This window comes from Phocoena sinus, chromosome 4 (assembly GCF_008692025.1).
Source record: "Phocoena sinus isolate mPhoSin1 chromosome 4, mPhoSin1.pri, whole genome shotgun sequence".
NCBI classification, from domain to species: Eukaryota; Metazoa; Chordata; class Mammalia; order Artiodactyla; family Phocoenidae; genus Phocoena; species Phocoena sinus.
In genome coordinates this window covers 76,234,828-76,261,315 of record NC_045766.1, presented here as the reverse complement: position 1 = coordinate 76,261,315, position 26,488 = coordinate 76,234,828, and the positions used below count along the sequence as shown (strand labels likewise).

General features: G+C 49.8%; 1 protein-coding gene across 4 annotated transcripts in view; it reads right to left on the bottom strand.

Moving 5' to 3' along the window:
- The window catches only part of SEMA5B (semaphorin 5B), a 124,464-nt gene that overhangs the window by 7,509 nt on the left and 90,467 nt on the right, over nucleotides 1-26,488 (bottom strand). For all 4 annotated transcript variants that reach the window (XM_032631621.1, XM_032631623.1, XM_032631624.1 and 1 more), the window contains exons 4-11: nucleotides 23,910-23,955; nucleotides 11,869-11,931; nucleotides 11,400-11,498; nucleotides 10,719-10,932; nucleotides 9,767-10,052; nucleotides 7,081-7,216; nucleotides 5,699-5,906; nucleotides 5,377-5,584 (exon numbers count right to left, since the gene is read on the bottom strand). In XM_032631621.1, coding sequence (XP_032487512.1) covers nucleotides 5,377-5,584; nucleotides 5,699-5,906; nucleotides 7,081-7,216; nucleotides 9,767-10,052; nucleotides 10,719-10,932; nucleotides 11,400-11,498; nucleotides 11,869-11,931; nucleotides 23,910-23,955 — 1,260 coding nt within the window. The remainder of the gene's footprint in view (nucleotides 1-5,376; nucleotides 5,585-5,698; nucleotides 5,907-7,080; nucleotides 7,217-9,766; nucleotides 10,053-10,718; nucleotides 10,933-11,399; nucleotides 11,499-11,868; nucleotides 11,932-23,909; nucleotides 23,956-26,488) is intronic.

The window sequence follows — 26,488 nt, the reverse complement described above, 5'->3', positions numbered from 1 at the left end:
CCAGGTCCCCATTATTCCTAGGCAGGTCTATCTCAAATGAGCCAGGAGAGGTAACGGTTCACACGCTGACGCATGTCCCAAAGCCTCCACTTCTCATAACCTAGGCTCCTCTCTTCCCTTTTTACTTCTGACTTAGTCATCGCATCCTCTACAGTTTTTAACAACAACAACAAGAGTTAAATCTCTACTGCTAAGACTCCAAGGAGGGGAAAAACAATATGGGAATTGTGGAATCAGGATTTCCTGTCCATTGCTAAGTAAACAGAACATCAGATTCTGGAGCCTGAAGGAAGTTCCTTCCAATACCCAGAGAGCCCACTGCCAACCTCAGGGGATTCGCTAGGTCCCTTCTGCCTCCTTTCGCCAACTTCCGCCCTCTCTGGCCAGGCCTGGCCGCTCCACAGCAGTGGGCCTGCTGCAGAGGGTCTAGGAGAGCACTGAGAGTGACAGTGAGGCAGTAACTGGAGGTTAGAAAGCAGAAGAGGTTTGGGGTTAAGGAGGTGCTGGATGACAAAGAGGGTGGGGGAGCCCATGCGATGACATGAGTCTGCAGAGGGATTTTCCTTTGGCCAAAGGGGCTAAGGCTGCCCAGGGCTAAAGGGATACACAAAGGAGTCAAGGGGCTGCCCCTTTTGGTGTCTTCAGGATAGAATCTTTCTTTTCTCTTGAAACTTCAGGCAAAGTCACCTGTCAGGTGAGTTCTTTATTTTCAGTGAGTTCAATAGACCAAAGAGAAAAGAGATTATACAGAGACCTTATAAAGAAGAGGGTGGGGCTTCCCCGGTGGCGCAGTGGTTGAGAGTCTGCCTGCCAATGCAGGGGACGCGGGTTCGAGCCCTGGTCCGGGAAGATCCCACATGCTGCGGAGCAACTAAGCCCGTGCGCTACAACTACTGAGCCTGCACTCTAGAGCCCGTGAGCCACAACTACTGAGCCCATGTGCCACAACTACTGAAACCTGCGTGCGTACAGCCCGTGCTCCGCAACAAGAGAAGCCACCGCAATGAGAAGCCTGCGCACCGCAGTGAAGAGTAGCCCCCGCTCATGACCTCCGATAAAGGAGGTGATGCGTGGGGTTTCAGTGAGTGACAGCCTCGCTGGACCCCAGTAAACATACCCTGGCCCACCTGGGAATCCAGAACACTCATCTGTTTCTCAAGACTATGTTTCCATTTTATTCTCTCGAGGACAATTTGTGTGAATTATACAACGTACGGGTGCTCGTATTTTCATTTGGGATCAATGGTTTGATTTAGGTGTGTTTCGCCAGCAAATGCATCAAACTAGACATCACAGGACTGAATACAATACACGTGCAAAAGTAGTCCCAGCATCCTGTGGTTTTGAGGTTCTGCTTACTGGCTGACATTTGGGTCAAATGTGCTGCTAGCAGATTCAGCCAATCAGAACTCAGTAAAGCCCACTCCTGAGTGTATTTCCCTCAGTTCTCAGAAATGGGCATCAAACTCTAGAAGCATTGCTATGGCACTTTATAAGCAACATAGATTAAATAGCTTAAAAAAAAACTAGCCATGACGAGTGATTAATAATAATAATAATACATACATACATATATACGATTCTATCCATCAAAAACAAATGGCTGCCAGTAGGGAGAATGCATGAGAGCAGATAATTTGAATTGATTTACACAGATAAAAACAGAAGATTCTGGAGGAATGCAATTTGCCTCATGCTACTTCCTTCATCTAGGGCCTAACCAGTTCTAGAACAGTTGTTCCCAGTCTTGACAACAAATTAGAATCTCCTGGGGGTCTTTCAAAAGGCTTAAGCAAACGAAACAAAAATCCCTCCTATTTCCGGGCCTTCTGGACTGGATTAAGCCCAGGCACCAGAGTCTTTGAAACACTCCTCAGGTGATTGCAATGAACAGCATTAGAACTGCTGTTCCAGGGTCACTTTCCTCAGGGTTCTCAAGCCAAGAGATGAAGTGCCTTGTCTTTCCAATCCATGACAGGATAAGAAAAGAGTGAAGAAAAACACAGAGTAGATGCTGGTCCCAGCCCCTCACTCAGGATCCCTTGCCCTCAGCCTCTCCTGCTCACAATTCTCCCAGAGAAGAAAGAGGAGACCAGATTCTCCATGGACACGCCTGCCCTGCCCTGCCCCAGTCCTGGCCGCCTGAGGGGACCTGCGAGACCCCCCTGGCACCAGCGCCTGAGCTCTTTTCTTGTCCACATTTGCTGCTTTTGGCCAGAGGCCACTCCAGAGCTTCCAGAGCAGGGAATGTTCTTAAGAAAATTAAAGCTCCAAGCACAGGAGAGTGAAAGTGTCTCTGACTATAGGAGTGGGTGGCAGCTTAGAGTTGCTTTCATAAAAGCAGCCGTCAGACCAATAATATATCATCATGTCTTTTTTACTGCAGTGTCTCGAGCAGCCATTACAAGAGGCAACAGGTTCATTTCATGGGCTCTAAAGCAGGACAGAGATGGATGGTGAAATGTGCAAGCAGGCGGATTCCAATACTGCGTAGCAAGGGTTTCACAATGGGAGCTGTCCAGGGTGGAGCTTGGGAGGAAGTGGCCATTAATTAAGATGGTAGTGGAACGGGGCCCAGACCCCCTGCCAGGGAGGGAGGTTGGGATAAGCTGGCAATAAGGGGCCCCTCCATCCAGGGCAGCATGAAAGGCGTGCTGGAAGGAGGAAGGGGGCGGTTCTTCATGCATAGAACACCTGCTTTGTAGAGCCAGTCAGCCGTTCACTCGCCCTGCTCGTCCTCCTGTGAGCACTAGTCTCTCTGGCCAGGCCAGGGTCCTGGTCGTGCCCCATGGGGCTGAGGTTTGCCTGAGTGAAAGGAGGGTGCTGGAGACAAGCCCCTGGATTCTGGACAGAGGAGGGGGCCTGAAGGGGCCTCTGCTTAACCACCCTCAGCTTCCTGCCAGCTTTGGAAGGAATGAGGATAGACGCAGGAAGTGTCTCTCATGGGACACAGTAAAACCCCGTGACAAACTGCCTCACAACAGCATACATTCTGATATAGTGTGACGGGCAGTTGGCTCCCAGACTCCCGGAGCGCACAGCTTGCTGGCAGCACGGGCTTACTCTGGTCGTTTTATAACTTTGCAGTAAGGAGACCGCACATTTCAGATCCACCTATAGCTTTATGGCAGGGTTTCCACTGTACCTATCAAGGCCTCTTATCCCAAACTCAGGAAACCAAAAGTATCAGACGCCGAACTGACCTCTGTCTACCTTGCTGTTCCACCTGGCCACGTTTCGCGAACTCCCTGTCCCCTGTCTGCAGCACCACGTGAATGGGGAAACGTCCGGCATTGTCCCTCCTCTCGTTCCACTGCAGACCCCATCACGTCATATCTGGCCTAGAGCCACAGCAGCTCACGCTGGCCAACCATCTGCCCCGAGACAATGCTGCTCGCCACTGTCTGATTGATCTTTGTAAGACACCTATTCACACTGCCCATCACACCACTCCCCCGTTCAAAGACCACTTCAGTGCCTCCAGTCACAGGATTCAAGTCAAAATCCTCCCTTGGCATTCTCAGCTGGCCTCAATCCACTTTCCAGTCCCATTCCCCACTCCTCTCCTGCACCAGCCTGCTCTCAGGCCAAGCAATCAATCAACTGCAGGATCAGTCATGTGTAGCAGGCCACTTTGTGCCTGGGGCTGGGCATGGCCCCCTGGTGGAGTATAAAAAATACTGGGACATTGGACTTGCCTTCAAGGATTTACAACCTCTTAGAGAACACGGTACATGTGAAAAGTTTGATAATGACACAGCAGTTAAAGAAGCACATAAGAGAGAAATGCCATGCTTCATTGCCAAGCAGTGCTGTCTGTGTTCAGCGTCACAAATCCTGAGACTCCACAGAGCCCAGGAGACTGGAGGGCCCCTAAATGCATTTGTGGAGATGAAAAAGGAATAAGGACACTAGCTACCAATGATGACTCGCTGGACTAGGCACTTCGTGAGCATTATTCCCGATCCTTACAGCTCCTCTGCCAAAAGTAGATACCATCTGCTTCGTCACATTTCCCCCTATTTTCCCCAGGAGAAAGCCAAAGCTCAAAAGGTTAAGTAACTTGCTCAATATCATATAGCTGGCAGATGACGAAGCTGAGATGGGGTCCCAGGTACATCCAATTCCACCACGCAAGTCCCTCCCATTATACCCCATTCTCTCCCCACATGTCAGATTCAGGCCAAGGTCTCTCTCCCCAGCCAGACATCTAGAGCCCTGAGGGAAGTGAGAGTGTTCCAGACCTATTTCATCTTGCCTCCCTCTTCTCACACCGACAGCCCCGTGAAGTGCTCTGAGCGTGGGAGGGCTTCGCAAATGTTAGGTGCTTTGCTGATGGAGCCCTGTGCTGGGGCTGAGGGAAGCTTGGGTATCTGCCCACTGCGCTCGCCTCCCCGCCACTCCCCGCTGTCACACCATGACCTTCTAGCCTTCTCCCTGGCCCTCCAGGCCTCTGCTCAGATCCCAGCACACTCCACCGGGGCTGGAAAACAACCCTTGGCAGCCTGGATGCCATTTGTCTCCCAAATCTTGAGGACAGATGGGCACAGCCAGGAGGTCCCTGTGTTGCAAAGGCCACAGAAGCCCACATGGCTGTGGCTATGCCAGCTAAAGGCAATTTTTGAATTATCTCCAAAATGAACGGGTGCAGCTCAGGGTAGCCTCACATGCTTAGGAGTCTGAGATACATTTGCATTTGGCTTTGGAACAGGCTTTTGTTTCCCCCTTAAACGTCAATGTCATTATTGCCAAATTTGTGAATCCACCTGAAGCTAAGGTATGGAGAACTGATTGCAGAAGCTGTTGGGAAGACAACGGCCCATCTCCACATGTTTCCTCACCTCCAACCCCCCCATGCCAGGCCTTTCTGCCTCTTCTAAGTGGGCAAGTTACTGAAGCAAACTTGGGGCTGACTCAAAGTATCATCTATCTGCCCTCACATCTGCATAGCAAGTGCTGTGGTTTCAAAGATAAAGACCACTCTCTGAACTGAAGGGACTGAGAGTAAATCACGTGGTCTAGAGACGGCCACCAGGCCCTAACTGTGGGCTTGACAACAGGGATAACGACAGCCACCACCGTTTGCTCAACACATATATTCCCCAGGTGAGTGATAAGTGGTTTTGGCAGATTATCCCACTTATCCTTCACAAAAACCCTGCAGAGATTTTATGAGGAGGAAACCAAGGTTCAGAGAGGTTAAATGACTTGTCCAAAGGCACACAACTGGAGATTGCGCCAGGAATGCCATCCCAGGACGACCTGACTCCAAAGCTCCACCTCTTAAGCGCCAGCTCCCAGTGCGATCGGCAGGCATCTGCGTCTGGAGGCGCACCCGCCCGGCCGCCCGGCCGCCTTCCCGCGGCGCCCGCTTACCCCTGGCTGCGGTAGGCGGCACACCTCTCCAGCGGCACCCGCAGCACGCCGTCACTCAAGCCCACGAAGAGTGCGCGGGCGCTGTGCAGGATGCGCAGGCTGCGCAGCGGCTCCCGGCGCCCGGGGGGCAGCACGTGCAGCTCCTCCAGGTAGCAGCCGCGGAGGCTGCGGCTCGTCGTGGACAGCGCCTTCAGGATGGTGCCGGACTCTGGAGGGGCCAGATCAGGGTGGCCTTAAAGGCCCCGGAACCTCGCGGCCCAGCCCCTGCCGCTCAACCTCCTCCCACCCCGAGCGCCGGCGGGGCGGGGCGAGGCGGCCTCACCCGTGCCGATGTAGAGCACGTGGTAGAGAGTATCCTTGGCTTGCACAAGGTCCACCACGAGGTGTGAGAAGCGCACGCTGTCCTGGGTGACACAGGGCTCGGGTGTCACCGGCTGCACGGCCTCGCTCATCAGGAACAGGCGCTGTGCATCCTGCAGGCTTCGCTCCGTCAGGTTCTCGTTGGGGCCCACCTCGGGCAGGGTGCCGCACTGCGGCAGGGAACCGGGTCACGCATGACCAGCCGGCGGGCTGCCGCGGTCCCGTATCCCTCCTTCCTCGCAACCCAGACTCTGATTCTCCAATCCCTTCTCCCCGCCCCCCAAAGTCCCCTGCTAAGTGCCCTGCACCCTCTTCCAGGAAGATGTCTCATCTTTGGGAACTAAGGGAAAATGAGGCTGGGAAGACAGAGGATGAGGGACCTACCAGGGATGGAGAAGAGGACAAGGAAGATGAAAGGGGGGCTGGATTATCTAGAAACGGATCATATGAGTGTGGATAACAAGTGTCCTGTTATTTCATGCTGTCGCTGTAGGTGCCCCTCCCCCATGTTGGGCCAAGCCCTGCCTTCCCTCTCCCATGTCCCTATCAGCTCAAGGTTCTTATGCCTTCTGAACCAAAGCTGGAAGGCAACTACCATTTATTGAGCACCTACTACATTCTACAGACCACCTCAGGTGTATATCAACCCTCCAACGTATCTATGAGGTCGATGGTATTATCCCCATGTGCCAGATAAGGGTAAAGAGGCTCAAGGAGGTTGAGTGACTTGCCCAAGGTGACACAGAGAGGGCTAGATCTGGGTCAGGACTGTACTACTGAAAAGCCTGAGGTCTTACCCTGCTCCATTCTGCCTCCTGGTCAGGAAGTTGGATGGATATGCAAATCAACCATCTGCAGTTTTCTCTGTGCCATGGCTACTTCCCCTTCTCCACACTGGGGATGCTCACACCACCCATGGCTGGGCTCTGACCACTCCTGGCACTCAGAGATCCTCCAGGCATTAGTACCCATACTGGGTAGACTGCAAGCAAACTCCAGCTAAAAATCCCTGAATTCTGGCCAGATAGCTTGTGATTGCTCTCCTGGTTCCCTACACTGAGTAGAGCTGAGGTCCCCCCTCCCTGCCTCTCTGGAGGTGAGGGGTAACATTTAGAGATGGCTCAGAGCAGGCTCCCTTGTTCTGCATCCCACCCATTCTCCCTTTCTTGCTCCACAGTCTTGAGGTTACCACCCTTGTAGGGAACCATCGCGGACCCCACAGATGGGCATAGATCAGCAGGGACACATTTGGTGGTTGCACTAAGTAGCTGGGAATCGGCTTGCGGCTGGTAGTCTGGGGGAGGGTGGTATGTGAGGAGAGGGAAAGGGGAGGAGAAGCTGTACCTGGAAATTGGGGATGGGGTTGGCGATGGGGAGCCAGGCAGCCCTGGGGTTCTCCTGGTAGCGAAACGGGCCATTGAAAGCCTGAGAGATGGCACTGAGGTTGAAGGCGCAGACAGCAGATGCGGCAATGCTGTTTCTGAAAGGCAAGAGATGGAGGCACGCTGCCTTCCCTGGAGGCCTCGGCACCTTCCCCTTAAATCCCATGGCCAGCTGTCAAATCACAGCATGGCACAGCTCCAAGGCTTACTAGGCGCCTATGATGAGTCTGGTGCCTTCCGCACCACAGGGGTATCACAGAAGGAGGAAACATGGTTTTCACACCGTGGAAAGCCTCCGGGAAAGAAAGACCCACTGATGAGAAGCACTGGTAGATCCTTCTGTGCTACCTCCTCATCCCCTTCGTTTATTCAGTGGGAGGGTCAAATAAAGTCAATGGTTTTCAAACATTTTAGTCCCTGGCCCACTGTAAGAAATATATTTTATCTTACAGCTCAGTGGGACACACACATACATGCACACATACACATTTGCAATGAATTTTCATGAAGCAATATGTACCCTTACTAAATACATTATACTCTGATATTTTTATTCCGATCGATTCTGCTTTATTTATTTTATTTTGAAAAAAGAGGGCTTCCCTGGTGGCGCAGTGGTTGGGAGTCCGCCTGCCAATGCAGGGGACACGGGTTCGTGCCCCAGTCCGGGAAGATCCCACGTGCCGCGGAGCGGCTGGGCCCGTGAGCCATGGCCGCTGAGCCTGCGCGTCCGGAGCCTGTGCTCCGCAACGGGAGGGACCACAACAGTGAGAGGCCCGCGTACAGCAAAAAAAAAAAAAAAAAAAAAAGAAAACCCAACAACAACTTCGTTGCCAAACCAGTAATGTATGCTGCAGCCCACCACCCGCAGCCAGGTGACCTCTCAGATCCCTTTCAGTCATGGATTCAGACGTTCCTATGAGTCTGATGTGGGCAGTTCGGAGAGAGGATACCACTACACCAAGTGTTTCCAGGGCTGTTCTCTGCACTCGGTCCCTCTCCCAAATGTGTGCATTTCGCTCCCCTCTGCCTGGTCGCAGTCCCCACTGTCTCCTCCAGGATCCTGCACTGTCCCTGCAGCCCGTCCGGTCTCCTCTGATCCATTATCCACACAGCAGCCGGAGTGAGGGTTACAAAATGCACATCTGAGCTAGTCCCTGTCCTCCTTCAAACCCTCCAATAACATCTCCTTACTCTTAGGATAAAGATCAAAACCCTTAAAGCAGTCTACAAGGCCCTTCCGGGCATAATCCTCCCATGCCCACCCCTCGGCTGACTCTCCCGTCTTCACCTGCCAGGTTCCTGCCACACGGGTCTCCTCTCAGTTCCTCAAACATTTTTTCCCACCCCAAGCTTTGCACATGTTGTTCCCTCGGGCTGCAATGCTCCTCTCCCCTAGCTACAGGATGATTCCCAGTCATCCTGTAGATGTCACTTTCTACAGGAAGCCCTCCCTGATCATCGACCCTCCACACTGATCACAGCTTCTCTGCACACTGCCCTTTCCCTCTGTAGGATTTATTACAGTTAAAACTGGCCCTTCTCGAGAATGTAAGGTCCTTATGGACAGAGTCAGGGCTGCTCTTGCCCACTGGTGTGTCCCCCATCCCCCTGACCTCCACCATGACAAAAACCGGGGGCATGGCGAAGGTGCAGAATATGTAAACAATTTGCAGTCTACACTAATGCTGCTATTTTCCCTTGATGCCTCTGCAGTGACTCCTGCCCTTTGCTCACGGCTGCCCACCTTCTGCTGCTGACAGCAGGCTGGTCACTAAGTCCCCACTGTCAGCTCATGGCCTGTGCGGGCTGTGCTGCATGTCTGTCCCCTGGCTTGGATGGCTTCTCTGCTCCAGCTTCCCTGCTTTACTCTCCTCCCTGTCCATCCCCTTAGACTATCCTTCCTGTAGCTAACCTGGCCCTCATCCAGGGCCTGCTATCTGGGGCCCTAGGTAAGCAAACTCCACTCTACGCTTCATATGTTTCTGTCCTTACAAAGAACCCAGCGCAGCATCCTGTACAACAAATGTGTTTCTTGGTCTCTGCCGCCCATTCAGCATTCTCTATAAAAAAAATCACCTGAATGGGTCAGCCTTTACACAGAAGAGGCTGTGGAAGGAGGGTCTCATGATCTCCATGAGGGTTACCCTTCCTCACACTTAGGAAACAAAAGGGGTTCTAATTCCCAGCCTGGGTTTTCCAGGGCAGTCGGGATTGCCAGAAGACTCTGACAGATTTAGCAGGATCATGGAGTCCTGAGGTTGGAAGGGTAAAGAGTCCCCTCTGAGCCTCCCCGATGGGCAGCTGCTGGACCCTCCTGAGGCTGCCATCCCCTCACTGAAGGCAGCCTATTTCACTTTCATCACCAGCAATTCTTCCTTCCCAGAGCCACAATCCAGCTCCTTTTACTTTCTTCATATCTGGCCTAGGCCTGCCCGTCACAGCAACCCAGAACAAGGGCTCACCTCTCAGGAGGCAGCGAGTCACAAAATCCTCAGAGGACCCAGTGCAGAAGGCACAGCAATCCCCATTTTACAGAAAGAGAAACAAGGGCTCAGAGAGGGACCTGCCCAAAGCCATCAGGCTTCGAAGCAGTTCAGAGCGCATTCCTGACATCTGGGGCGGGAGGGGGGAGGGCAGGGACTCACACATTGGTGGTGAAGACCCCGTAGATGAGGTCCTGCTCCGGCAGGTGGAAGGCACTCTGCAGCTCGTTGTAGTAGAAGGGGACCTCACCCGGGCGGGAGCAGTTGAGCCGGGCCTTCATGAACGTGGTCCAAGTGTCCTCCAGCAGGAACCGGCCCCCCATGTCATTCTTGCACACGCGGGCCACCCGAGAGTACACGGTGCGTCCACAGTCATGCTCCACCGCATTCTCCCGCAGCAAGAAGTATGCGAACAGCCCGATATCATAGGCTGCTACAAAGTTTGGCTCTGGGGGCAGAAGAGGAACAAGGGGTGGGTCAGGCCAGGAGGGAGGAAGGGGCAGAGTTGGGAGTACTCGACTACTTCCATTTCCTCAGATGGGTATCCTGACAACCCCCCACCAGCTTGGTGACCTGGGGGCTCTAACCCTGTTCCCACCTCCAACGCAAAGTGCAGTTATAATAATAGTTAACACGGATGACTGAGCACTCACTGTGTACCAGACACTGTTCTAAGTACTTTATATGGATTAACCCGTTTGGTCCTCTTAACAAGCTATGAGGTATATACTATGATCGTCCCCATATTACAGATGAGACCATTGTGGCACAGAGAGGTCAAGTACTTGCTCAAGGCCACACAGCTCGTTAGTGGAGAAGCAGGGATTCAACTCCAAGGGGCAAGAAACTCAAATCACCCTCCTCCGATCTCTTCTTTCCCATAACCTTTCCTCCTCATCAATTCCTAACTCTTTCTCTCCCTTCGTAGCCTGCCCTCTATCTGCTCTGGGTCCTCAGGACATCTGTGATTTCATCCACAGTCCCTCTCCAACATGCTGTGGTCCTTGGGCGACCATCTGCCCCACTCTGGTTGGGCAGGAAGGAAACTGATGGGGGTCAGGGTGGGCTGGCTGGCTTAGGACCAGGGGAGCCCCCCGGGGCTGGATCTCCTTACCATTGAGCCACTTGGAGTTATACTGGGCGGTACGAAGCGGTGGCCTGCTGCCCAGGCTGCGGTAGATGGCGGGGTCCCGACCTGAGAAGTCGATGACCGTGGCTGCGTAGAGCTCCCCCTGGGAGGAGATGACGGCTGTGGAGTTGTGGCGTGGGTCGTAGGGGCAGCGGGCCACACCGTTGATCTTCTCCACAGTCCGGCTGAGGTTCCCCACCTGGGGATAATGGGGAGATGGGGCGCTTTTCCCCCGAGACCCTGGGGCTGCCTGTTCTTTCCCCTCCAGAGTTTTGTTTCCTCCTGCGTCCCTGGTCTCTCTAGGCCTCTGCTTCCCTCCCCCGCCTCCTCACTGCCCACCCCACAGTCCCTCTGAGGGAGCAGCCGTCGTGGAGGGGAAGGTGTGCCAAGAGTCAGGGCAATTGCCATAATTGCCTCACCTCTAAGGTGAGGTTGAATTTTGATGAACAATGAATAATTTTTCAGTGTAAGGATGCCCCCAATCTTGCCTGGGACATACTGATACTAACATACTGTCTGTTTTTTACCTGAAATTCAAATCTAACTGGGCATCCTTTTCGTTTTGGTTTTTGTGTTGAACTGACAGCCCCATTCCCAGGCTGTGTGCCTGAGTGAGGGAACCTCTTGGTGTCCCCCTCTGTCTGCCGGACGCTGCACAGCCCTCACCTGTCTGCTGGAGCACACTGGCGAAAAGGCATTGGTCCCACACATGAACACTTTCCGGCCAGTGACAATCAGGACTCGCACGTAGTTCTGACACTCCTCCTGAAGCAACAAAGGGGAAGTAATAGAGGGACAAGCTCTCCAGCTGCAGAGCTGGGTGTCTTTCCGTCACGCCACATATTTGCACCGCAAATATTCGAAAGCAGTCTGCTCCGGATCCACCACACTCTGAAGCTGAGGTTGCATCTGTGGATGTCTCCCCTCCCCACCACCTCCCTCCCAGGCCAGCTCCCTGCCTCACCGCCCATTCAGATTCTCAGGGTGCATCCTCGCCTGCACCAGGAGCCCCTGGCTCCACCAGGCTGGGCCTCTCATGCAGGTGGCCTCGTGCCGACACGGTGCCCCTCCATCCCTACAACCACAAGCCTCCCGCCGGCTCTAAGCCAGGCCCCTGGCTGCCAAGGCCACGTACCTCGGTCTTCCCTTTGCTTTGGCAGGAGCGGCGTGTGTCCTCGTTGGAGGCCCACTCCGTGGCCTGTGGGAGGAGCACACAGACATCACACGGCTGTGCCCCTCACAGCCAGAGCAGGCAGCAGCCGTGGCTGGAGAGGACAGAGAGCTGGGAAAGGGCCAGCCACGGCCTGCAGGGTAAGGTTCCTCTCACAATATCCACGTGGACCCGGCAGGGCTGCCAGACTCCTTATCCCTAGACACCCCCTCAGCCCAAAACCCTCCATACCTGCTCGGGTCGGGGAAGCCTGGAGTAAAAACCGCCTTAGCCCACATCGTCCCCACGCAGCTCTGGCCTGGGACCTCCCCAGCCCTTCTATCCCCAGGTTAGCCAAGGAACTTTGAGTGGCCAAGGACCTTCATTTCCACCCCAGGCCCTGAGTGGGAGATTGGAATTGTGCCTCCAGTATGTGCCAGATGTCCCTCGAATGAACGGGAGGCAGGGAGGGAGGAAAGGCTAGATCGGCCAATCTTAGATACAGGAGATCGATTTCACCTGCCCACTACAACCCTGGAAAGTTCTGCATGGCTTGCCGCTGGTATGTGGTAGAGCAGAGATTGGAACCCACATCCCTGGTTCAAAGGCTACGTGTTTTTTTCCTCTTCATCCCACTGTCTCAAGGACCTAGGACTTCCCCTTTCTTACTTGCTACCCTCGCCCCACCTCTGTACAGGCTGCTTCCTTGTTTCCCTGTAGTATCACTCATGCTCTATCGTGGGGTCATGTTTTGGGGACACAGCTTCCACTCAGGGACTCAGAGGACATTGCACGTTCTCCAGTGCCCAGGGCTTTAGGACAGGGCTGTCCCCACCAGAAAACGCTGTTCCCCTTCATCTGTTCTGCCTATACTCTCTGAGAGCCCTCCTAGTCCCCGAAGAGCAGCTGGAGGGAGAAGTGATGCCCTTCATGTCCAGGCAGTGTCAGCCCTGGAGTGTGGCTCATTATATACTTCTGGGTCACATGTATAAACATGAACTGCCTACCTGTCCTGGGAGAGGGAGCCCTGAGCAAGCAGCTCCTCTATCCAAATGGGCAAACAAAAAAAAAAAAAAAGAAAAAGAAAAAGAAAGAAAAACAACCCACTTGCTTTTAATTTCTAACAAAGATCCTTCTAGGCGTGCAGTCACTGCCTGCCGAGCTCCAGGACCCAGGATGTGGGAGGGGAAGAGGTGCTGGGAGCCGGAGCGGCAGTCCAGGCTGCAGCTCACCCACAGCCCCAGGGCGCCTGCCTGGTGGGGCAGTGGGAGGGCTGACTTCTGCAGACCCTGGATTTGGGAGCTGGGTGGTGAGTTTGGTCATGCCTCCATCAGATGGATGACCAGGCTGGGCTCATCCTGCCATGCCAGGCCTGGAGCTCAGGTCTCTGCTCCCAGACCTTGGAGAAGGGCAAATGACCCCTGGCATCTGGCCACAGAGCCATGGGCTTCTGGCCAGGAACAATGGAGCCATTGTCATACTCAACACATCAGCTCCAAGACTGAGCCTGATGTGAGAAGAAAGAGGGATATGAACAAGCAAACTCAGGGCCTCTGGGGGCAGAAAAGGGCAATGACCCACATATACTGCCGATGTCCAGGCCTAAAGCTCTGGACAGTGGGTGGTTGCAGGGGGACTGTGTGGACAAAGGGGCCTTGGGGTCCCTGAGCACCGGGGCACTTTAAAGGGGTCAGCCTTATTTCTAAGGGGGTGGGAAACCCATTGTGAGGGTTGGGGCTCATGGGGGACAGCTGTATACAATCAAAAGGTGTAGACAAAGTCACATGGAGCTGAGCACCAGGACAGGCACTTGACACACCTCTCTCTTCATTTTACAGGTGAGGAAAATGAAGCTCAGAGAAGGTGAGCAATTTTCCCAAGGTCACAAAGCTAGTAAGCAACAAACCCAAGATGCAAACCCAGACAGCTGACACTAGAGCTAAGCTCTCTCTGTTACATCCTGCAGCCTCTCACAGTGAGTAGATTTCTCAAACCAAAAGTTAGAACATATGGCCTGAAAAGAATATGTATATTTATAATGACAACAGCACAGAACAGGCTTGAGTCATTTTATTTATTTTTATTTAAAAAAATATTTTTATCAAAATAATGATGCGCAGAGTTGAAAAAGTTAAATAGTATGAGAAAGTAATTTAAGAAGCCCCCAGCAACCGACTCTTCCCACACCCCAACCCCATTTCCCAAGGAAACTACTTTAGACTCCTTTAGCTATTTTTCTGTATGTGTTTTTATAAAATCCAATTTCTCAAAAATATGTGTCATGGGCTTCCCTGGTGGCGCAGTGGTTGAGAGTCCGCCTGCCGATGCAGGGGACACGGGTTCGTGCCCTGGTCCGGGAAGATCCCACATGCCGCGGAGCTGCTGGGCCTGTGGGCCATGGCCGCTGAGCCTGCGCATCCGGAACCTGTTCTCCGCAACAGGAGAGGCCACAACAGTGAGAGACCCGCGTACGGCAAAATAAAAATATATATATGTGTCAATCTCAGACTTCATCTTCTGACTTCCTGTTACGGAGGTGAAGATTTTTTTCCACTTACCCATCCCCATTTCTCCCCACCCCAAAGCACACATACATTTCCCCTCTCCCTGTCCTCCCATTATAATTATGTAATATTAATTATTTAATATTTTAATATAATTATTTAATACTTTAAAATCAACACCGGTATTTACTTTATTGTGAATGTGTGAAAATTGTTCACTGCTACCAACTAGAACCCCAGATTTCACTGAATGTAAGACACCACCTATCGTAATAGGAACCATGAAGAAAGAAAACATACTGCCGAACTCCTCTATTACTTACATTTTTAAAGTAAGTTTATTGGAAGTGCTCTTATTTAGATATATATTTAATCAGATATTAATCTTGTGCACACAAAAAAGAAAAATGTAAGCAAAATTAATTAAATATTCTTAAACCTTCTCTGAATTCAGAGTTCATCTCTTCTGAATCACTTTTCTATTGTCATCAGTGCTCATTTTCTGTTGTTTTGTTTGTTTGCTTGTTTTAGACTATCGTTTTTTGAACCACCCAGGAAGCCAGTGATGCAGCAATTCTTCAAGAGTATTCCTCTCTGGTTTCCAGAATTTTCTTCCAAGTCATTGCCCCCATTCTGCAGGTTGGATGCTGGCACCTTCTTGATCTTACCAGCAGGTGTCCACAGAAGGTTTTCTGACCAACCAGGACTCCTAGTCCCTCCTCATATGATCCTAAAATGGTTTGTGGGCTGAGATATCAATGGGTGGCTGTTGCTGGGTGAGAACACCAGGAATAATGACCAAGTTCACACCTTCACAGGTAGAGACAACTCCATCAGGACTGTGGTCTGGCCAATGGTGACTGTAAGATGCCTTTGACAGAAAGACATGGCCTGACTTCAGACTCAGCAAAACGTGAAAACATATGCCTCTGAGAATCAATGAAATATTTCTATTCCGATGAGGTATCCTTTCTTGACCAACTTTTTGTTTTTCCTGGACTGAATAATTGTCTTGATTTTCTTCATGGGCTTCTTTTACAACGTACCTATCACTGATTTTTCCCTAATGCCCAACAGTCCCTCTCAATACCATCTGCTAACTGTACTCACAGATGGTTCAGATAACCTGTTAATTCCCATTCTTTTCCTCCTGCCAGCCTCCAGCCTCCTGCCCCAGTATGACCTGGTTGCTCTTGATGTCTCCTGCTTGGCTGTTAACCTGGGACTTACCTCCACTCCTCTCCTGTTTGCTGAATCCTGTGTTTCCCCTTTCTTGAATTACTTGCTTATTTTGGTAGAACACATCTCCAGTATCTTCCTATGAAAAGGAACATGGTAGATCAATTTTTTAAAATTCTTGCCTGTCTGATTCATTCTATCTTCATACTTGATTGATCGTTTTGGTATAGAATTCTAAGTTGAAAATAATTTTCACTCAGAATTGTAAAGGCATTTATTCCTCCATTGTCTTCTAGATTCCAGTGTTGCTACTGAGAAGTCTGGTGTAATTCTTATTCCCAATCTTTTGTAGTGATCGTTTTCTTTTCCTTTTCCTCTTTAGAAAAAAAAAGCTAAAAGCTTTTAGAATCACCTTTGATAACAGTATCCTGAAATTCACAGTGATGTGCCTTAGTGCAGGGTCTCTTTTGGGAACTCAGTCAGCCCTTTCAGTGTGAAGACTCATCCTCTATTTTGGCAAATTTTCTTATGTTATTTCATCCATAATTTCTTCCTCATTTTTTTCTCTGTTCTCTTTTTTGTAACTCTTATTAATCCAATCCACTGTTGGCCCTTGTGCATTGATCCTCTAGTTTTCTGTTATTTCTCATTTTTTTCTGTTTTTCATTTCTTTTTTTTGTCGTTCTAATTTCTGAGAGATATTTCTTCAACTTTATCTTCTAATCCTTCCATTCAATTTTTATTCCCAATCACTTTTTAAATTTTCATTTTTAATTTAATGTTTTATAAACAAAATATATTCTTATATCTCAGAAGATTCTAATTAGTTTTTAAAATTAACTTACAAAGTGTTTTCTTGTATGTCTTGCATTGTCCCTGTTTCTTACAGCTTCCTTCATTCTGTTTGCTTGTTTGGTTTGATCTTTCCCTTTCACTGTAGAGGCTTTCCTCAAATGTATGGTGATTTTTGGCTATTGATATTTAAAAATAAATCATTAACCATTTCCCACTGAAAGGAGCCAAGGTTTCTTGGAGTAACAACTAATTCTAGGTCTGGGACAGGAAATGTACAAGGTGAGCCTAGATATCTCCTCACACCAAATAGTAAGGAAGCAAAGACCACTAGGGTCATAGTGTCACAGGGCCAGGAGCCAATTTGAAGAGGCCCCCTACTGGCGAAAGATGGGATAGTCATGAGAGATAAATGTAATAGGTTGCAACACCCACAATGTTTAAAGCCATGAGTCCGTAATAATAATAAAATTAAATTAACTGATCATCATTGACAGATACTTCCAAGCCAGTTCATTATTTGAAAACTGGTGAATAAAGACAGAGTATCAAATATTTATCCTGCCTTTTCTATATGACTGTATCATTGGGTAATCAAATAGGAGATGAGGAGAAGTTTCTCCTTGTAGAAGTAGTCCAGCTAATATACAGTAATACCTAAAGAATTAATGGATCTGGGAAACAATCATCAATGGCTGCTAACATTAAAAAAAAAAACAGAGAAAATCGGATACTATGTACCTCCTAAAAATGTACACAATAACACCCCTGAGGTAATCTTGCCAGAATCTAAACTAAATAAAGTCTTTAAATCTAACAATCAATTCACAGATGATACAGGGAACAGAGGAATACATTAAATTGTACCATTTGGATTACAATCAGCAAAGTCAGGATTGTGGGAAACACTACAGGACAAATGACCAGTTTTCTTCAATAAATAAATTGCACAAAGAGAGAAAAAGAAATATTGTTCTAGCCCCGTACCCCATCAGTGCGATTTCACCTTTCCTGGAATCTCCAAATTTGGAGGCTTACCAGTTGGGTCTTTAAATAAAGGGTCTTAAAGCAGGAGGCATAACCCTCCCAGACTTCAGACAATACTACAAAGCTACAGTAATCAAAACAACGTTGTATTGGCACAAAAACAGACAGATGGATACGTGGAACAGAATAGAGAGCCCAGAAAAAAACCCACACTGTAGGGTCAATTAATCTTTGACAAAGGAGGCAAGAATATAAAATGGGAAAAAAGTCTCTTCAGCAAGTCGTGCTGGGGAAGTTGGACAGCTGCATGCAAATCAATGAAGTTAGAAGACACCCTTACACCACGCACAAAAATAAACTCAAAACAGCTTAAAGACTTAAACATAAGATATGACACCATAAAACTCCTAGAAGAGAGCATAGGCAAAACATTCTCTGACATAAACTGTATCAATGTTTTCTTAGGTCAGTCTCCAAAGGCAATAGAAGTAAAAACTAAAATAAACAAATGGCACCTACTCCAACTTACAAGTTTCTGCACAGCAAAGGAAACCACAAACAAAATGAAAAGACAACCTACGGACTGGGAGAAAATATTTGCAAATGATGCGACCAACGAGGGCTTAATTGCCAAAATATACAAGCAGCTCATGCAACTCAACAACAAAAAAACCCAAACAACCCAATCGAAAAATGGGCAGAAGACCTAAATAGACATTTCTCCAAAGAAGACATACAGATGGCCAATAGGCACATCAAAAGATGCTCAGTATTGCTAATTATTAGAGAAATGCAAATCAAAACTACAACAAGGTACCAGCTCACACCTGTCAGAATGTCCATCATTAAAAATTTTATAAATAACAAACGCTGGAGAGGGTGTGGAGAACAGGGAACACTCTTACACTGTTGGTGGGAATGTAAACTGGTGCAGCAGCTATGGAAAAAGTATGGAGGCTCCTCAAAAAACTAAAACTAGAGTTGCCACATGATCCAGCAATTCCACTCCTGGGCGTATACCCAGACAAAAGTATAATTCAAGAAGATACATGCACCCCTATGTTCACAGCAGCACTATTTACAATAGCCAAGACATGGAAACAACCTAAATGTCCATCAACAGATGAATGAATAAAGATGTGGCATATAGAGACAATGGAATATTACTCAGCCATCAAAAAGAATGAAATAATGCCATTTGCAGCAACATGGATGAACCTAGAGATTAGCATAATGAACAAAGTAAGTCAGAAAGAGAAAGACAAATACCATATGATATCACTTATATGTGGAATCTAAAATACGGCACAAATGAACATATCTACAATACAGAACGACTCACAGACATAGAGAATAGAGTTGTGGTTGCCAAGGGGGGGAGGGGAGGGAAGGAATGGGAGTTTGGGATTAGCAGAGGCAAATTATTCTATACAGGATGGATAAACAACAAGGTCCTACTGTATGGCACAGGGGACTACATTCAATATCCTGTGACAAAACAAAATGGAAAGGACTATGAAAAAGTATATATATATATGTATATGTATAACTGAGTCACTTTGCTGCACAGAAGAAATTAGCACAACTTTGCAAATCAACTACACTTCAATAAAAAATTTTTTAATGAAAAAAAAGGGTCTTAATCTCCCTTTACTGGGGGAGGGGTAAATGGAGGAAGGGATTACTGTGTGGGATGGGACAGGAGATCTGGGTTCTGACCTCTCAATTTAGATAATTTCAACCATTTCCCCCTTTTAGCCTTGTACCTCATCCTCACATTCCACAATATCCAACACCCCAATTTCTGAGGCCTTCTGGGGAGTCATGATGCTTCTCTGCCATATCTCCCTCTGTAAACTGTCCTGCTCTACCAAATTGGTTATGATTTGCTCCATCCATTTCCCACCTTCCCAGAATACATTTCATCTCTTCTCTACTGACATCTCTTTTGTTCTCTCTGTCATTGCAGATCTGTACCTTTTAAAATTTCTCACTGTCCTTTTAGTGAATTTGGTGAAGGAGTGGAGATAAGATGTGTATGATCAATCGGCCATGCAGAATGCCTTAAACTAGGACTGTCCCAGAAATTCCAGGATGGCAATCTCTAGTAAAGAGAAACTGCATGGTTTTCTGGTATGGGGAAAGCAGTTGAGACAGCCAGGAATTGGATAATCTCCTTACAGACTCAGCAGCACCCGTGGATACCAGAGACGATGGCTGAACATTAAAACAGCTGAGCATTAAGTCCACCACTCATCAGAGTTTAGATTTCAAAAAACTATGGAGCTGCCAGCTTAGTTTGGACAATGTGGAGACAACTAGAAAAGAGCTCAGGATCAGCCTCACCATCTGCCCAGGCGCAAACAAAGCCCCATGTGCATCCTGATGCATATGTGCAGAACAGTCCCCATGTCTGCACATGCAGGACATGTGGCAGCCCAAGATCATAAATCTATTGCAATTAGGCCTCCAGCCATGTCATCCTCTGGAACTGCTGTGGCACAGGTGGCTCATGAGCTCCTGATTGACCAATCCAAGTAAGCTTATCATTCAGCATCCCCCCGACACTGTCGACCACTCGCCACCTTTTTATCCCCCACACCAGTTTATTAAGTTACAGTGATAAATGACAATCACTGGTGAGCTGATTTGGTTTCCCCTACCCTTCTGCAAGCACGGGCGTGCGCGCGCGCACACACACACACACATACACACACACACACACACACACACACACACACACGCAGGCACGCACGCACCCTGCCCCCTCTGCCGCATGCACCCTGCCCCCTCTGCCGCTACCTGCATCTCTCCTCCCTTGTTGCTTAGAGACTTGGAAGGAAGCTGGGTTTTTCTATTTTCCTTAAGGCAGAGTAGTTTACACAAATTGTTTAACAGGGGTTAGGTACTTAGAAGTCCTTTTAATGGACACTGGTTTGCATGAACTGTTTGTATTTAGATTTTTCTTTAAGGGATGTTAATTATTTAAACTATCAATAAAGCACTGAGGTTTAAGTTTGGTTAAATCATACCCTGGGGCCACGTGGGAGGATCAGTTGTCTGTAATGGAGATTTATAACTGCGTGTGTGCACCAGGCAGGACGGAGAGTAAAGGAAGCTGGGCTGGGGAGCAGGGAGGCCTTGACCCTGTCTCCTCTTCAGCAAAGGGGTGCAGCTCATTTTTAGCATTTAGTTGCTGTGAGCCAATTGTGATAGCAGATGCTGTGGACTGAAAGCTTATGAACAGGAACCCAAAGCCCCAGACAGGGCAATGGAGGAGCGCTCAATGAAGTCCAGCTTTCATGGTCAAAAGGCAGGGCTTTCTTATCAGAGTACAAACCAGGAGACCAGAGGCTGAGGTCGGCCTCCTGCCTGGTCGAGGGGATGCTGGACAGCCCGCTCTAACTTCTGTCTCGTTCCCTCCTCTTTGCGGCTAGGTGGTTCCCCTATGGTGGGGAGGTGGGGATGTGAACATGAATTGTATTTATTTATCTCCTTAGCTCTGTTACAAAGAATCCAATCTGAACTCCTGGAGTCAGGCCCTAAGAGACACCCTGGGAAGGTGGTAAAACCAATTCCTGGTGCAGTTGTGGCTGGTCTGCAGAAAAGCCTTCAGAAAAGCCCCAGAGGCCCAGCTCCTGCCTCAATCATGAGTGATAGGGCTGGCAGAAGGTACCTTCCCGTGGCTGAGACCAGATCCACACGGAGCAGAGTGAACCAAACGCCAGGCCTCAGCATCAAGCCGGAGGGTCCTAACATCTGGTAAGGTACGGGACCCAGGACCTGCCGGTCAACTGTCAAGGACACCTGGGGAAGCCGAACCAGTTGGGCAGCATCTACAAAAAAGGCCTTAACATCCTAGAGCAGTGGTTCCTATATCTGGCTGCACAAAGGAATCACCTGGGAGCCTTTAAAAATCCCAGTGCCCGGCTGTGCCCTAGAACAGAACCTCTTAGGCATCAGTGCTTTGTAAGGCTCCTCTGGTGATTCTAGTGGGCAACCGAGGGAGAGCCAGTGTCTAGAGTCAGGCTAGCTCCAGTCCCATCCTGATTTTTGCTACCCAGCTCTGCAAGCCAGAAACCTAGATGGCACCACTGTAGTCCAAGCCTTCGCTAAGCCCTCCAGGGCTGCCAGCTTCCCAACTCTAGGGGTCACCTTCACACAGAAGACAATGTGCCTGGTGCTCTGGGGAGCCGTGTGATGCTGTGACGCTGTAAGATTCTGCCACCTGAAGATCATTTCCTTTCTTCTCTCCATCCCCACTCTGCTGCCTTAATTCAATTGTCCCCAACAATCACCGGGATTATTGCCGTTTCTCCTAACCAGTTCCTCTGCTAATGCATTCTCTGCATTGGGCTGGGTGATCTGAACACCAAATCTGTTCATGCCACTTCTCGGCTTATACCTCTTTGCCTTCAAAATAAAATATGGACCCCTCTGCTCAGCCATGAAGACCCTCTGTGATGTAGACTCTCTCTCTTCCTGGGCCTCATCTCCTACCTTTATCCCACTCCCACCCCATGATCCTGCCACACTGCCCCCTCAGTGCTCCAAGGTATTTCATACCTTGTCTCCTCCTTAGCTGCCTGGCCAAACCCCATCCTTCAAACTGCTGCCCAAGGGCAGCTCTCTGGGAAGACTTTTCAGACCCTGCGGAGGCTGGGGGTTCCTCATGCCTCTGGGCACCTGGCACCTGGCATGCACCCCTTCTTACATGCTTCCCACAGCACTGCCATTATTTCTGTGCATCTGTCTCTCTTTCCCCACTTTGGCCACTTTACTGTTCCAGAAGACTTTCATTTGCTGACCATGGGAACTTAATAAAAAGCCAACTGCCTCCTGAACATAAGGCAGGACGCTTGGATCCACTTCCTCCCACCCACTTTGGACCATCTGTGCACTGGCTGTCCCCAGGCCCTGACCTGCAGGGTTTGGCATCTTGGCTTCATTTCCCATGGAAGTCACTTGGAAACTAGGCTCTGGCTGGGCTGCTTGTGACCAACCAAGCTGGCAGGACATGGGATGCTGCCCCTGGGAATTCACTCCACCTTGCTCCAGCCCAGGCCCCAGGAACATGTCCCATCCAGGAAAGGGAATCATTTATGATCTCTTATGCTTGCTCCTTCAGGCAAGGGACAGAGCCTGATTCACCTTGGGATCTCAAATGCCTAGTACCATGCCTGGGACAGCACCCAGCATATAGTAGGTATTCCATAAATGTTTGTTAATGTTTATTAAAAATCGATGAATGGAATTTCTTTTCAATTTCCCCTAGTTCTTCCTGGCTCCTCCTTTTGGATGGTCACACCTTTTCTGCTCCCTGTGGAGCACCTCCTCTGTGGCAACCAGCTGCAATGGCCCCTGGGGGTCTAGAACCAGGTGCAGCTAGAAGAAACTAGACCAGAGTGTCACACTAGCTCACCAAGGAGGTCTCCCCTTCCCCAACTGCCCTTTGTAGTGAAACACGATGCCAAATAGCCCAGGCCCTGACTAACTCCTTGTACCATTCTCTAATTAGGTTGTGTGTATCACTCATCATCTTTTCCTGGCTGTGCTGTGAGCCCTAGCGGCCAGAGACTCTGCTTGTCTTATAGCCCCTCCTCCCCCAGCTCACTTTTTTTTTTTTTTTTTTTGCGGTACGCGGGCCTCTCACTGTTGTGGCCTCTCCCGTTGCGGAGCACAGGCTCCGGACGCGCAGGCTCAGCGGCCATGGCTCACGGGCCCAGCCGCTCCGCGGCATGTGGGATCTTCCCGGACCGGGGCACAAACCCGTGTCCCCTGCATCGGCAGGTGGACTCTCAACCACTGCGCCACCAGGGAAGCCCCCAGCTCACTTTTGATACACAGCAAGTCCTCAAGGAACACTTGATCACTGGAGACCAGCAAGCCTCCCCTGGACACAGGAACTGAGGCCCTCCCCTCATTGACAAAGAGATGGCCTTCCTTTCTCTAGAGTGTCCAGCCTCTGCTGAGATGATATGGCATCTGTTTCTCAATCTGGGATAAATGTTCTGGATCAAGGAGTCCCATCAAAGTGCCTCCCAAAGCACTTAGGGAATTATGCTGGGGGAGTCCTTCTTGGCAGCAGATAACAAATCAGTTGCAGCTCAGTGAAAACAATGAGCTACAATGGGATCACTCAGGCCAGGCTAAGAAAGGAACCAGGGCCACCCTTTCCCTCGAGGCCCAAACCCAGAGACCCTCCTGTGGATTTAGCAGCTGGACTTGGCATGACCAGCCGTTCCAGTCTGCCCAGTACTGTACTGGTTCTAGTGAAAGTCCTGCGTCCTGGGAGCCCTCAGTCTAGGCAAACAGGAGCACCTAGCTCCTGTCCTCACAACGCAGGAGCCCTGCGTGTGCCCCCGTGTTTCTGTGGCCACGCCCCCACTTCCAAATATCTTCCCAGCCATTACCCCCACTGCCAGTGTGAGTCCACAGCCAGTGAAAAGAACACAGGGCTCCTGTTTTCAACCCTGGGGGTTGAATTCTGAATCTCACTCCTTGTGCTGCCCTGGCCCCGCCCCCAAATACCAGGGAAATTACAGGGAAGGGAAGCAAATGTACCTGAAGGAGGGAGACATCGGCAAGGCTGAGTCTGAAGAGGTAGTTCCTGTGAAAACAGAAACAGAGATGGTAAGTCAGGCTGGTTCTGCAGGTAGGTCTCCAGGAACAGCTTCCTGGCTCCTGCCTCATGGGGTGCCAGGACTGGGTGCCGACTGCAGACGGCTGACAGTGGGCCGACCCCAGGGAGAGCTTCACCTCCATTTGCTCATTTAATCTGCACTGCCACGCCGGGAGTAGAGAGAAAACTCCATTTTACAGAAGAGGAAACAGTTTGGGTAAATGGCCCTAATCATAGAGATAGTAAGTGCAGGATGTGGGATTGAAACCCAGACGCATCTGCTCCCAAAGCCCACGCTGTCTCTGTTCCCCGCCATCCCAGCAGGCCCAGGGCACAGCCTCCCACACCCCCTTCCCAACCATGGAACCTGTTTCTGTTCAACATAAAGCCTCATGGAGCTCTTGTGGGGACCCAGGCAGGTCATCTTCCTCCGTCCCTCGGCCACCTCCCCGGCCCAGCCTGTCTCCTCTTGCCCAAACTGCCCCTCTGCCACCTCGTGTTTCCTCTCCTCCACATCGCCACCTGCACGGGGCTGCCAGATTCATCCTCCTCAAACACTGCTTTCATCATATCAGCCTGCTGCTCGAAAACCTTAAATAAGGAAACTTATATCCACACAAAAACCTGCACACGGATGTTTATAACAGCTTTATTCATAATTGCCAGAACTTGGAAGCCACCAAAATGTCCTTCAGTAGTTGCGTGGGTAAACTGTGGTGCATCAAGACAATGGAATATTATTCAGTGTTAAAAAGAAATGAGCTATCGAGCCATGGAAAGACGTAGGGGAAGCTTAAGTACATACTACTAAGTGAAAAAAGCCAATTTGGAAAGTTTATATGCTGTATGATTTCATTATATGATATTCTGGGAAAAGGCAGAACTATGGAGACATTAAAACGATCAGCGGTTGCCAGGGGGTGGGGTGGCGGCGGGGATGAACAGGCAGAGCACAGGGGATTTTTAGGGCAGTGAAACTACTAGGTATGTTACTCTAATGATGAGTACGTGATATTATACATTTGTCCAGACCCACAGAATGTACACCACCAAGAGTGAACCTTAAGGTAAACTCTGGGCTTTGAGTGATGATGTCCCAGTGTAGGTTCATCAAATGCACCTGCGGTGGAGGCTACTGGTGGCGAGGGAAGCTGGGCCTGTGTGGGGCGGGGGTGTCTATGGGAACTCTCTGTACCTTCCTGTCAAGTTTGCTGCCAACCGAAAACTGCTCTAAAAAAATAAAGTCTTAATTAAAAAAACAAAAATCTGAAATAATAATAATGATGATGCCATCACTACTGTGACTATCGCCCACTTACTGAGCGCTCATGGTGTCAGGCGCTGCTGAACCTGCTTTGCACGGACTCTGGAGCCACTAGGCACCATGCGTGGACTCGGAGGGTGGCAGGACCCCCTGGTCAGAGAGCCACATGAAAGTGATTGCTGGTTCAGAGTAGCCCCTGTGGCAGAGGCAGGGAGAATTCCAGCTCAGCCACTTGCTGGGGGCCTTCTGAGGGACTCAGTGCCCACATCTGCAAAATGGAGAAACTAATGCCTGCCATTCTTATTTCATAGGGCCGTGGAGACAGAGGAATGGTGTGACGCACGTTGAAAGGCTTTATTAATGTCAAACAGATGTAAAGTTTGGGTTTGTCCTAAGAATTTTCTTTCCTTCTTACATCTTCTTCTGGCCATTCCTCTTGGTTCCTGAAGTTTTCAGGAATGATTGCTTTAGAAAGTTCTGGCCTACCTTAGCTGTGCTGAGAAATGAAGGGAAAGGTTGTAGAGTGGGCCAGAGAGAGAGGGAGAGGCCCTGATGAAAGAATCCAGGGGCCTGAAGGAGACACCTCTGGCTCTGGGTCCAGGATCCACTCGGCTGCTTTTCTGTCCTGGTGGGCCTCACTAGGGGACCTTGGCTACAGGCCTCTGAGGTCCCTCCCCAGGCCCCTCCTCTGCCCCCACCCTCCCAGCCTGGAGATGGATGGGCTCCAGCTTAAGGCTCTGCCCCAGCTGTCTGCTCAGGTAACACAGGCATCTGCTCACAGCTTTAAAAAATTAGAGGAAACATTGCAAAACTTTATTCATTTTTATCTCAACAAGAATCATTCATCACATCGAAGTCTGCTTCTCTGGGAGATAAGAACAGAGAGAAATCTCTGAAGCCTGACCATCCTGAACCCCTTACGCAACAAGGCGGGGCATAAATGAATAAAATATTTCCCTAGCCGGAATTCCAGAGGCCCAGGGGGTCACAGAGAAGGGGGAACATGTCAGGGAGAAGAGAAGGAAGAAGGAAAGAAGCTCCAAGAGAAAGGGGGAGAAGGAAGAAGCTGAGGACCCACTTCATTTGCTGTAAGGGGTGCAAGGGACCCAGTCCAGGTTTTCCCCTGGTTCTCTGTGGGCACAGCCAGGCTCAAGGACCCAGGCAAAGGTATGGCTCCCCTCACCCCATGTGGGGGAAAAGTATCAGGAAGAGCAGTGTGAACGCAGGCCAGTGACTTAACCCTCCTGCGTTTCAGTT